This window comes from Nematostella vectensis, chromosome 3 (assembly GCF_932526225.1).
Source record: "Nematostella vectensis chromosome 3, jaNemVect1.1, whole genome shotgun sequence".
Taxonomy (NCBI): Eukaryota; Metazoa; Cnidaria; class Anthozoa; order Actiniaria; family Edwardsiidae; genus Nematostella; species Nematostella vectensis.
This window is the reverse complement of record NC_064036.1, coordinates 11,823,043-11,836,065: the sequence shown is the minus strand read 5'-3', so window position 1 is coordinate 11,836,065 and position 13,023 is coordinate 11,823,043. Positions and strand designations below refer to the sequence as shown.

Below are 13,023 nucleotides of genomic sequence, written 5' to 3'. Positions count from 1 at the left end.
TATAATCGTCACTTTTGCTTTGAGGCCGGGTTATTGGCAGGTTTTAAATCACTACCCTAGGTTGATCGTGATAGCGCGCTATATTTAGATCAAGAAGGCTAATTTGGTGCGGTGTACATTGTAGCGATAAGCGAGGGGGAGATCGCGGCTATTGGTTGTAGGGGAGTTTGTCGAGGATGGCACGATCTTACGATAATATCACGTGCACTACGGCCACACGGCACTACGCCACTAGTTAAAGGCTTTGTTACAGGCGCCGATTTGCCGGGACGATATTGTGTGCCATTGGTTAAAGGCTGATGGACAAGTGCCGATTTGTCGGGCCAATATGGTCTGCCACCAGTTAAAGGCTGATAGACACGCGATTTGTCGGGCCGATATTATGTGCCATTGGTTAAAGGCTGATCGACATGTGCCGATTTTGTGTACGTTCTCTCGATGTCGGCCGAGTTCTAAAAATCTGACGCGAATCAACAGCAACAGGTTCCTCTTAGGCCGCATTAACGTCGCGCCGTATAAAATTCGAATTTTAGTCGACGTAAATATAGCGGTGGTTTTAGACGCCGTATTAAATTAGGCGTAGGTAAATAATTGAGTTCTAGCAGGCAAGCGATTAGTGCCTGCGCTATCACAATGACAGCGGTACATGGCTCGTTTCGAGGGTTGAAACTTCATGTAGTCATCAATATAGTGTGTCCTGGATACTGACCCTAGCCAAAACCCTAACCATATTGATGGCTACATGAAGTATTATGCTTTACCGAGTAGAAAAGCAGGCATGCAAATTGGAAAAAAAGAAATTAATGTTCTGTTTGCTTCAATATAAATTTGCGAGTTTATCGAGACGTGAGTTTCACATCGTTCAAAACGATGTTGTAAAGCGCACAGGCGAAAGGTTTTAGCTAAAACTTTATTAAAAACCGCTGGATAATCCTTCGCGTGACTTCATAATTCAATTAAATATTTGCTACGGCTGGGACCTAATTCGGCGTTTAAAACCAACGCCGTCTTATAGCCATATTCTCTCGAAATAGCTACATTTGCATTTATTATAATAGCTTATGCATTCTATACGGCGCATGGTTTATACGGCGTCTAAAACCAATCTGACTTAAGCCGTACTATGCGCCTGGAACATACTCGCAGACCCGTATTTAATTAGACCGGCCGTATAAAATGGTTTTAGACGCCAAATTAACCATGTATAAAATTGTAAAAATTTAATACGGCTGAATTTAATGCGACGTTAATGCGGCCTTTAAACTAGGTCTAAGAGACCCTAGTTGCACCCGCAACCCGTGTTTATGTAGTTAGAACATTGTCATTAATTACGTGTGAAAAAGCAACTGTGGAAAATTCATAGATAACTTATGTGTTTAGTTTGTTGAAGTTAAAACATTTGATCATAGTGTTACTAAGAAATAAAAATTCGGGAAAATGTACTAATAAGGAAATCTGACGAGACGAAAATAATGATTCATCATCATTATCAATATCAAGATCATATTGTCTTCATAATTAACATTGTCACTTCTGTGATCATAATCAAATTGTTCATCATCATCACAACCATCTTTAGCTTTAGCCTTCATTATCATAATCAAAATCATTTTTAAACGTCGCCTAGGACATCATCATCGTCACCACCATAATCATTATCGTCATGATCACTATAACCATCATCGTCACCACCATAATCATTATCGTTATCATCACCATAATTATTATTGTCACCACCATAGTCATCATCGTCACCACCATAATCATTATCGTCATCCTCACCATAATCATCATTGTCACCATCAGCTTAATCATTATCGTCATCATCATCGTCGTTGTCAAAATCGCTTAAGCCATCACCAATGCTTAGAGCACTCTCTTTTATTGATTACGTAGACAAATATATGACAAAAATAACACTTAAACAAATAAAACGAGAGGTAAATGTGTTTTAAATAACAATTCTTTGTCTGTTTAAAGCCAAATTTTGAAATGTAATATTTAAAATTGTACAAAAAAGAATTGCCTCCCTACTTATCAGATTATTCATGCGACAACCAAGTGCAGCTCGAATGCAAAATATTCAAATGCTTCATGGTGTACCAGTCTCGTCGTTAGCATATTCACAGCGATCGATAAATACATCACAAAACAAATCATTACGGTATAATGCGAAGTATCACCTGGTTAAAATAACACCGAGAGGGAAAAAGAAGCACTTAGTAGACCAGGTGAACGGATAATAAATAATAATACACAGAATCGAAAGAGCAAATTAATATTTTTAAATATCCCAGTTCAATGTATGCAAGATGCAACCCTAACAGAGATTGTAAAGAATCCGTGGGAGATGAATTTGGCTAAGTTCGGTCCCCGCGCAACCACCGATTGAATACTGCTCCTCGGCTACAATATCCTCACATTTCACTCTTGACTCGCTATAGAAAGTTATTAAAAAGGCGACTCCGTCTCCGAGCACTATCTTCTATAAGTACTAATACGCGATAAAATACTGTAAATTCTCTGCGACACAATAGCAGGCGAACTGGGTTCCATCTTGAACAAGCAAAGCAAATAGATGCTTACCGTTTAATACAAGAAAGATGAGCAATAGTTCAATTTTGAAGTATTCGCCGGAGTATTATCCGCGACTTGTATTATCCTGACCCGCCGTTGATGGCCGCTACGCAAGATTGCCGTTGTGTGACGTCACGTCACGCAGGCACGCATCGTCCACATACCAATCAACCGGCGTAATATGTGCTAATTGCGAAATTATGACTTTTAATAATAAACATGTTAGCATTGAACAGGATTCAAGCTAGAAATGAGCCAGTTAAGCGATGGTTTGGTAGTTCTTTTGACACAATTCTTAATTTCGGGCCGTTTAGGGCAGAAATAAACAGTGTAGCGTAAACAGCAGACCTAGAAAAGTACTTGAAATAGTAAAACAAATAAGTAAGTGTTGAAATAACACCAGCCAAAGCCGATAGGCAATAAACAAATGATTAAAATCTTCGATTGATTGATTGTTGAATTCCGCGTATCACATAAGTCTAAAGTTTGGCCAGGGAGTGAGAGCACGGGGCGTGACTGATGAAAAGGCTGTTGCTCAACCAAGCTTCGTATACACTATTGTACTGCTTTGAAAAGAGATTAGCGGAATTTTAATCAAAAAAAGATAAAGGAACGACAAGTACATTTTTAAGCCTGTTAGTCTTGACTTGTGCTGTCTTGGCAGGCTCTCAAAAACGTGGCACTAGAAGTCCAAGAACACTTTTTACTGTCGTTTCAGTTTATCGCAACTAAAGTCTGTTCTTAATCGATTTAGAAGCTGGTATTTTCCGCCAAAATATAAGCCCCCCCCCCCCCCCCCCCAATGACCCGTTGAAGCGCCCCCTAACCATTTCAGTATTACAAAAAGTAGGGAGGGGTCGCCGCAATAATTGATATAGGAATTTGTTGTCATGACAAGTTTTTTGCTATTAACACTCGATAACACCATAAATTCCTATGAAGGAGGGCTCTGAAATTTAAAGGTGTCTTCCCCCTCAGTGTATCAAATGAACACTCCCTAATGGCAACAGACATATAATAAAATTAGATATTTCGGTAAAGAGAGTAACATTTATTTAATCTACCGTGTATATACGGATGCATATATTGCGTATTGCTCAGAGTATAATTGGAGAAAATACTAGGGGTTTTACTCACCGCCTTGAGGCATTTCCTCACTTTGAACCTCTGCAACCTTTACAACATAGCCAGAGTTATAGAGGGTGTATTGAGAAAGCATGTACATTGGAAGATTGGAAGATGCATGAATGAACAAACAAATAATAGAATAAATGAGATCAACACAACACAAAAATATTTTACAAAAAAAAATGTTTCCTCACCCTTCTCTGCAGTATGGAGAAGCAGTGATGAAGGGAGCTCAAAGTGGACTGGAGAGAGAGAAGGGTTTGAGAAATCAATCAAGATCTTTGTACGTATAAAAAATAATAAAAAGGTAATAGGATGTACTTTAAAGCCATTTTCCTAATTTGCAGTTATCTAGCTAAAAGAACTTTCTAGTAGCATGTTACCTTTTTTGACCAATGGATAGATATTGTATACTCTGCATAAGGTTAGAAGATTTGAAATTTAAGGTAATTCCCTTGAAATAGTTCTATTATTCAGAATTTTTTTAACTTTGGCATAAACAATATTGAAGTTAAGGGCTTCAAAAAATGTAATAAAAAAATGGGGGTACCGACCTCGTTTTCACAACAATGGGGCACAATTTTACTGATCGCGCGAGAAAAAATCTAAATTCATAGTTTTTTTTAAAAAAAAGTGCCTATAGTCTTTAGAAAATTAGGTTCAGTTTGTCGAGCTGCAAAATCCGATCTCCCATAATAACCCATAGTACACAGTAACTAATTTTCAAAACAAATCACATTTTAAGAGATCGCACTAAAAGACACTGTTTTCGCCACTACAGTATATATACAGTAAAAATCGCAATTTTGAAGTATTTTATTTATTAAACGGCTTTTATAAGAGAAATAAAAAAACTTCTACTATCCATTTTTTTTTTCTTTCAATATATCATTTTTCCTTATATAATTGACTATTCGAGCAAATAAAAAATGGGGGATAACTGACCTCGTTTTTCTGTCAGAGCGATTTTTAAAGAAAAAAACATGAACCCTTTGTTTTTTTTTCTTATACAACTGTGGCAACTATGCGCAGAAGGGTGCGCAGTGCAATTCAAGGGAATTACCTTAAACAAAGCATGGTTTAAATACCTGTGCTGTAGCCTTAAGCAGCAAAACATCCTGAAAATCAACAAATGCATGTAAATTATGAGAAGAAGTTTGGTTGGTTTAAAGGGTTCATTGTTTCAGAGTGACAGAGAGACCAGGAGATATTTGAACATAAGGACACAAACATTGTGCCACAGTTTGGGCTGGGTTTGAAGTTGCAATATACAGTATATAGATAAAATATACGTAGTCCCTACCTCATCAAGAGGATAAATAGACTCTTCAGCTAGAGGCTCAAGCTGAAATATTTAAAAAAAAAAAACACATATAGGAGAAACATAAAATTGAGAGAAACAGAGATTACAGTGACATCATGAACTGCTGTAAAAAAGCCAAATTTTTCATGCTAAAACTGTGGTGAGCTTTTCCAGGATTTTTCTTCTAATTTTCCTATGTTTTTTTTTTTCTTAACTGGGGTCATTAGCATCTGGTTATTATCAGAAGAATGTGGTTATTTCAGTTTTTGATGAGGTTACTGCGGTCAAATGATGCTAACTTCAGCAATGCAACAAAGGGGATACCAACCTCCAATTGATCAATCATTGTAATCTGATCATCTTCTATGCAGTGCAGGATCTCGCGGATCCCAGCCAAGTCGCTATTTATGTTGGCTGGCACATGACTGAATGGTTTATGTCCCCTCTTGAAGAACGACTGTGTGCTGTTCTCTGTTTCTTCACTGGCCTCACTGACTGGTTCTGTTATTGCTGATGAGCTATCAGATGGTTGGGAAGGCTGGCTGGATTGAATACTGCCTAATGACGGTGACAGGGTGACACTTTGAGGAACAATCTAAGGGCAAGAAGTGAACATGTTACTAAGAGACACTAGAAAAGCCCAAGTCAGTTACACTTGGTTGATGTTTTTTATTCAATATTGGAAGATAAAAGTCTCAACAATGTGAAACCACTGTCTAAAAGCAAAAAAAGCTTTCCAAAAACAGCTGGAACAGGGAACAGGGAATTATGTAGCTATAAAATGCTTAAGAGTGTTGGGACATATCTTGCTACATCATGATTTGTTGTTAGAATCAAAAAGCCCAAACTGTCGCGATCTCGTACCAGAACAATGAATACAATACACCAAAAACTGGAAATCGACTCTGCCAAATTTTCGTTTTTAATAAGACTTCTTCAGGGCAGACTGAAGAAGGTGAATCGTAACAAGCTTATTTACATCAGAATAGTGGCACGAGACGCAAAAACATTACAACTGACAAAAACGCGCATTTTCTAGAATAGCGCGCGCTATGGATAAAAAGAATTTACACATCTCTACGTGGGTTCCTACTACAAAAAAAGTCATCACTATTAAGACCCCGCGGGTAGATAGACTTAAGCCAATAAGCCCACTGGCCTTCCCTTTCCCTAAGCTGAGCCTCAGAGTTACACTTATCTATAAGTTGTGCCATAACAACACTTATACAGAGTTACACTGTGTTACATTATGATTTGTTGTTAGGTGCACTCACAATCATTTGAGAACTGATAACGTTTAGGTAGGAAAATCAGTTAGCGGAAAAACAATTTATGTGCACACTACATTTTGCGAAATCTACTAATGTGAAATCTACATTGTGAAATATACAGTATCTATTATCTCAGTTTCTTTTATATGTTGTACAAGGATAAATTCAAACTCACAGGAGCCATGTTTTGGGTGTGGAACTCAGCTACACTTCTAAGGGTGTTGATCCAGTGTTGTCTTTCTTTTGCATTGTTGGCTGAAACATCAAAGTTCCAATATTTTTATCAGTCAATTGCAGGAACCATTGATTTTATTTGGTGATATCATAGAACTCACAAAACAAATTAAATTAACTCATGTTTACTATATCAAACAAGGTACAGATTGAAAAGGGAGGGGGAGTATTGAGTAAGAGTGACAGATAAATGGAAAGAATTTTAAAATTACTCAAAATGAATACTAAAATCAAGAATTTTAGTAATTTAACCCCTTTTTTCTACAATGAGATGAGCAAACTGTACTTTTTATTTTGAAGAAGGAAATATTATGATTCACTCTTCCAATATTTTTTGGAGCTTAAAATTTGGAAAGATCTTTTATTCTAATTAGTCTGGTTGCCCTTGATTTTAGGAATCAGAGATTTGCAGTACCTCTCAGCTTGAAAACATCTCCATTGATAGCATTAACACTGAAGGTGAATGAATCCTCATCACTTGGACAGACACTAGCCCCCTACAAAGACAAGAGTACTATCACTGTACAGACACTAGCCCCCTACAAAGACAAGAGTACTATCACTGTACAGACACTAGCTACCTACAAAGACAAGAGTACTATCACTGTACAGACACTAGCCCCCTACAAAGACAAAGAGTACTATCACTGTACAGACACTAGCCCCCTACAAAGACAAAGAGTACTATCACTGTACAGACACTAGCCCCCTACAAAGACAGGAGTACTATCAATGTACAGACACTAGCTACCTACAAAGACAAGAGTACTATCACTGTACAGACACTAGCCCCCTACAAAGACAAAGAGTACTATCACTGTACAGACACTAGCTACCTACAAAGACAAAGAGTACTATCACTGTACAGACACTAGCTAACTACAAAGACAAGAGTACTATCACTGTACAGACACTAGCCCCCTACAAAGACAAGAGTATTATCACTGTACAGACACTAGCCCCCTACAAAGACAAGAGTACTATCACTGTACAGACACTAGCTACCTACAAAGACAAAGAGTACTATCACTGTACAGACACTAGCCCCCTACAAAGACAAGAGTACTATCACTGTACAGACACTAGCCCCCTACAAAGACAAGAGTATTATCACTGTACAGACACTAGCCCCCTACAAAGACAAAGAGTACTATCACTGTACAGACACTAGCTACCTACAAAGACAAAAGTATTATCACTGTACAGACACTAGCTACCTACAAAGACAAGAGTACTATCACTGTACAGACACTAGCCCCCTACAAAGACAAGAATACTATCACTGTACAGACACTAGCCCCCTACAAAGACAAGAATACTATCACTGTACAGACACTAGCTACCTACAAAGACAAGAGTACTATCACTGTACAGACACTAGCCCCCTTCAAAGACAAGAGTACTATCACTGTACAGACACTAGCTACCTACAAAGACAAGAGTACTATCACTGTACAGACACTAGCCCCCTACAAAGACAAGAGTCCTACCACTGTACAGACACTAGCCCTACAAAGACAAGAGTACTATCACTGTACAGACACTAGCCCCCTACAAAGACAAGAGTACTATCACTGTACAGACACTAGCTACCTACAAAGACAAAAGTACTATCACTGTACAGACACTCGCCCCCTACAAAGACAAGAGTACTATCACTGTACAGACACTAGCCCCCTACAAAGACAAGAGTACTATCACTGTACAGACACTAGCTACCTACAAAGACAAAAGTACTATCACTGTACAGACACTCGCCCCCTACAAAGACAAGAGTACTATCACTGTACAGACACTAGCCCCCTACAAAGACAAGAGTACTATCACTGTACAGACACTAGCTACCTACAAAGACAAAAGTACTATCACTGTACAGACACTAGCCCCCTACAAAGACAAGTGTACTATAACTGTACAGACACTAGCTACCTACAAAGACAAAGAGTACTATCACTGTACAGACACTAGCCCTACAAAGACAAGAGTACTATCACTGTACAGAAACTAGCCCCCTACAAAGACAAAGAGTACTTATCACTGTACAGACACTAGCCCCCTACAAAGACAAGAGTACTATCACTGTACAGACACTAGCCCCCTACACAGACAAGAGTATTATCACTGTACAGACACTAGCCCCCTACAAAGACAAAGAGTACTATCACTGTACAGACACTAGCTACCTACAAAGACAAGAGTATTATCACTGTACAGACACTAGCTACCTACAAAGACAAGAGTACTATCACTGTACAGACACTAGCTACCTACAAAGACAAGAATACTATCACTGTACAGACACTAGCCCCCTACAAAGACAAGAATACTATCACTGTACAGACACTAGCTACCTACAAAGACAAGAGTACTATCGCTGTACAGACACTAGCCCCCTTCAACGACAAGAGTACTATCACTGTACAGACACTAGCCCCCTACAAAGACAAGAGTACTATCACTGTACAGACACTAGCTACCTACAAAGACAAGAGTACTATCACTGTACAGACACTAGCCCCCTACAAAGACAAGAGTCCTACCACTGTACAGACACTAGCCCTACAAAGACAAAAGTACTATCACTGTACAGACACTAGCCCCCTACAAAGACAAGAGTACTATCACTGTACAGACACTAGCCCCCTACAAAGACAAGAATACTATCACTGTACAGACACTAGCCCCCTACAAAGACAAGAGTACTATCACTGTACAGACACTAGCTACCTACAAAGACAAGAGTACTATCACTGTACAGACACTAGCTATCTACAAAGACAAGAGTACTATCACTGTACAGACACTAGCCCCCTACAAAGACAAGAGTACTATCACTGTACAGACACTAGCTACCAACAAAGACAAAGAGTACTATCACTGTACAGACACTAGCCCTCTACAAAGACAAGAGTACTATCACTGTACAGACACTAGCTACCTACAAAGAAAAGAGTACTATCACTGTACAGACACTAGCCCAATTCAAAGACAAGAGTACTATCACTGTACAGACACTAGCTACCTACAAAGACAAGAGTACTATCACTGTACAGACACTAGCCCCCTACAAAGACAAGAGTACTATCACTGTACAGACACTAGCCCTACAAAGACAAGAGTCCTACCACTGTACAGACACTAGCTACCTACAAAGACAAGAGTACTATCACTGTACAGACACTAGCCCCCTACAAAGACAAGAATACTATCACTGTACAGACACTAGCCCCCTACAAAGACAAGAGTACTATCACTGTACAGACACTAGCTACCTACAAAGACAAGAGTACTATCACTGTACAGACACTAGCTACCTACAAAGACAAGAGTACTATCACTGTACAGACACTAGCTACCTACAAAGACAAAAGTACTATCACTGTACAGACACTAGCTACCTACAAAGACAAAGAGTACTATCACTGTACAGACACTAGCTACCTACAAAGACAAGAGTACTATCACTGTACAGACACTAGCCCCCTACAAAGACAAGAGTACTATCACTGTACAGACACTAGCCCTACAAAGACAAGAGTACTATCACTGTACAGACACTAGCTACCTACAAAGACAAGAGTACTATCACTGTACAGACACTAGCCCCCTACCAAGACAAGAGTACTATCACTGTACAGACACTAGCTACCTACAAAGACAAGTGTACTATCACTGTACAGACACTAGCTACCTACAAAGACAAGAGTACTATCACTGTACAGACACTAGCTACCTACAAAGACAAGAGTACTATCACTGTACAGACACTAGCTACCTATAAAGACAAGAGTACTATCACTGTACAGACACTAGCCCCCTACAAAGACAAGAGTACTATCACTGTACAGACACTAGCCCCCTACAAAGACAAGAGTACTATCACTGTACAGACACTAGCTACCTACAAAGACAAGAGTACTATCACTGTACAGACACTAGCCTCCTACAAAGACAAGAGTACTATCACTGTACAGACACTAGCCTCCTACAAAGACAAGAGTACTATCACTGTACAGACACTAGCCCCCTACAAAGACAAGAGTACTATCACTGTACAGACACTAGCCCCCTACAAAGACAAGGGTACTATCACTGTACAGACACTAGCCCTACAAAGACAAGAGTACTATCACTGTACAGACACTAGTCCTACAAAGACAAGAGTACTATCACTGTACAGACACTAGCTACCTACAAAGACAAAAGTACTATCACTGTACAGACACTAGCTACCTACAAAGACAAAGAGTACTATCACTGTACAGACACTAGCTACCTACAAAGACAAGAGTACTATCACTGTACAGACACTAGCCCCCTACAAAGACAAGAGTACTATCACTGTACAGACACTAGCCCTACAAAGACAAGAGTACTATCACTGTACAGACACTAGCTACCTACAAAGACAAGAGTACTATCACTGTACAGACACTAGCCCCCTACCAAGACAAGAGTACTATCACTGTACAGACACTAGCTACCTACAAAGACAAGTGTACTATCACTGTACAGACACTAGCTACCTACAAAGACAAGAGTACTATCACTGTACAGACACTAGCTACCTACAAAGACAAGAGTACTATCACTGTACAGACACTAGCTACCTATAAAGACAAGAGTACTATCACTGTACAGACACTAGCCCCCTACAAAGACAAGAGTACTATCACTGTACAGACACTAGCCCCCTACAAAGACAAGAGTACTATCACTGTACAGACACTAGCTACCTACAAAGACAAGAGTACTATCACTGTACAGACACTAGCCTCCTACAAAGACAAGAGTACTATCACTGTACAGACACTAGCCTCCTACAAAGACAAGAGTACTATCACTGTACAGACACTAGCCCCCTACAAAGACAAGAGTACTATCACTGTACAGACACTAGCCCCCTACAAAGACAAGGGTACTATCACTGTACAGACACTAGCCCTACAAAGACAAGAGTACTATCACTGTACAGACACTAGTCCTACAAAGACAAGAGTACTATCACTGTACAGACACTAGCCCCCTACAAAGACAAAGAGTCCTATCACTGTACAGACACTAGCCCCCTACAAAGACAAAGAGTACTATCACTGTACAGACACTAGCTACCTACAAAGACAAAGAGTACTATCACTGTACAGACACTAGCTACCTACAAAGACAAGAGTACTATCACTGTACAGACACTAGCTACCAACAAAGACAAAGAGTACTATCACTGTACAGACACTAGCCCTCTACAAAGACAAGAGTACTATCACTGTACAGACACTAGCTACCTACAAAGACAAGAGTACTATCACTGTACAGACACTAGCTACCTACAAAGACAAGAGTACTATCACTGTACAGACACTAGCTACCTACAAAGACAAAGAGTACTATCACTGTACAGACACTAACTACCTACAAAGACAAGAGTACTATCACTGTACAGACACTAGCCCCTTACAAAGACAAAGAGTACTATCACTGTACAGACACTAGCCCCCCTACAAAGACAAGAGTACTATCACTGTACAGACACTAGCCACCTACAAAGACTAGAGTACTATCACTGTACAGACACTAGCTACCTACAAAGACAAAGAGTACTATCACTGTACAGACACTAGCCACCTACAAAGACTAGAGTACTATCACTGTACAGACACTAGCTACCTACAAAGACAAAGAGTACTATCACTGTACAGACACTAGCCCTACAAAGACAAGAGTACTATCACTGTACAGACACTAGCTACCTACAAAGACAAGAGTACTATCACTGTACAGACACTAGCCCACTACAAAGACAAAGAGTACAATCACTGTACAGAAACTAGCCCCCTACAAAGACAAAGAGTACTTATCACTGTACAGACACTAGCCCCCTACAAAGACAAGAGTACTATCACTGTACAGACACTAGCCCCCTACAAAGACAAGAGTATTATCACTGTACAGACACTAGCCCCCTACAAAGACAAAGAGTACTATCACTGTACAGACACTAGCTACCTACAAAGACAAGAGTATTATCACTGTACAGACACTAGCTACCTACAAAGACAAGAGTACTATCACTGTACAGACACTAGCCCCCTACAAAGACAAGAATACTATCACTGTACAGACACTAGCCCCCTACAAAGACAAGAATACTATCACTGTACAGACACTAGCTACCTACAAAGACAAGAGTACTATCGCTGTACAGACACTAGCCCCCTTAAAAGACAAGAGTACTATCACTGTACAGACACTAGCCCCCTACAAAGACTAGAGTACTATCACTGTACAGACACTAGCTACCTACAAAGACAAGAGTACTATCACTGTACAGACACTAGCCCCCTACAAAGACAAGAGTCCTACCACTGTACAGACACTAGCCCTACAAAGACAAAAGTACTATCACTGTACAGACACTAGCCCCCTACAAAGACAAGAGTACTATCACTGTACAGACACTAGCCCCCTACAAAGACAAGAATACTATCACTGTACAGACACTAGCCCCCTACA

The 13,023-nt window shown here is 39.7% G+C and overlaps 1 protein-coding gene across 4 annotated transcripts in view; it reads right to left on the bottom strand.

Annotated features, from left to right (window-relative positions):
* Positions 1-13,023, bottom strand: part of LOC5519998 (oxysterol-binding protein-related protein 11) — a 36,345-nt gene that overhangs the window by 16,685 nt on the left and 6,637 nt on the right. For all 4 annotated transcript variants that reach the window (XM_048724546.1, XM_048724547.1, XM_032365090.2 and 1 more), the window contains exons 5-11: positions 6,929-7,010; positions 6,455-6,534; positions 5,337-5,603; positions 5,009-5,050; positions 4,794-4,823; positions 3,900-3,947; positions 3,715-3,751 (exon numbers count right to left, since the gene is read on the bottom strand). In XM_048724546.1, coding sequence (XP_048580503.1) covers positions 3,715-3,751; positions 3,900-3,947; positions 4,794-4,823; positions 5,009-5,050; positions 5,337-5,603; positions 6,455-6,534; positions 6,929-7,010 — 586 coding nt within the window. The remainder of the gene's footprint in view (positions 1-3,714; positions 3,752-3,899; positions 3,948-4,793; positions 4,824-5,008; positions 5,051-5,336; positions 5,604-6,454; positions 6,535-6,928; positions 7,011-13,023) is intronic.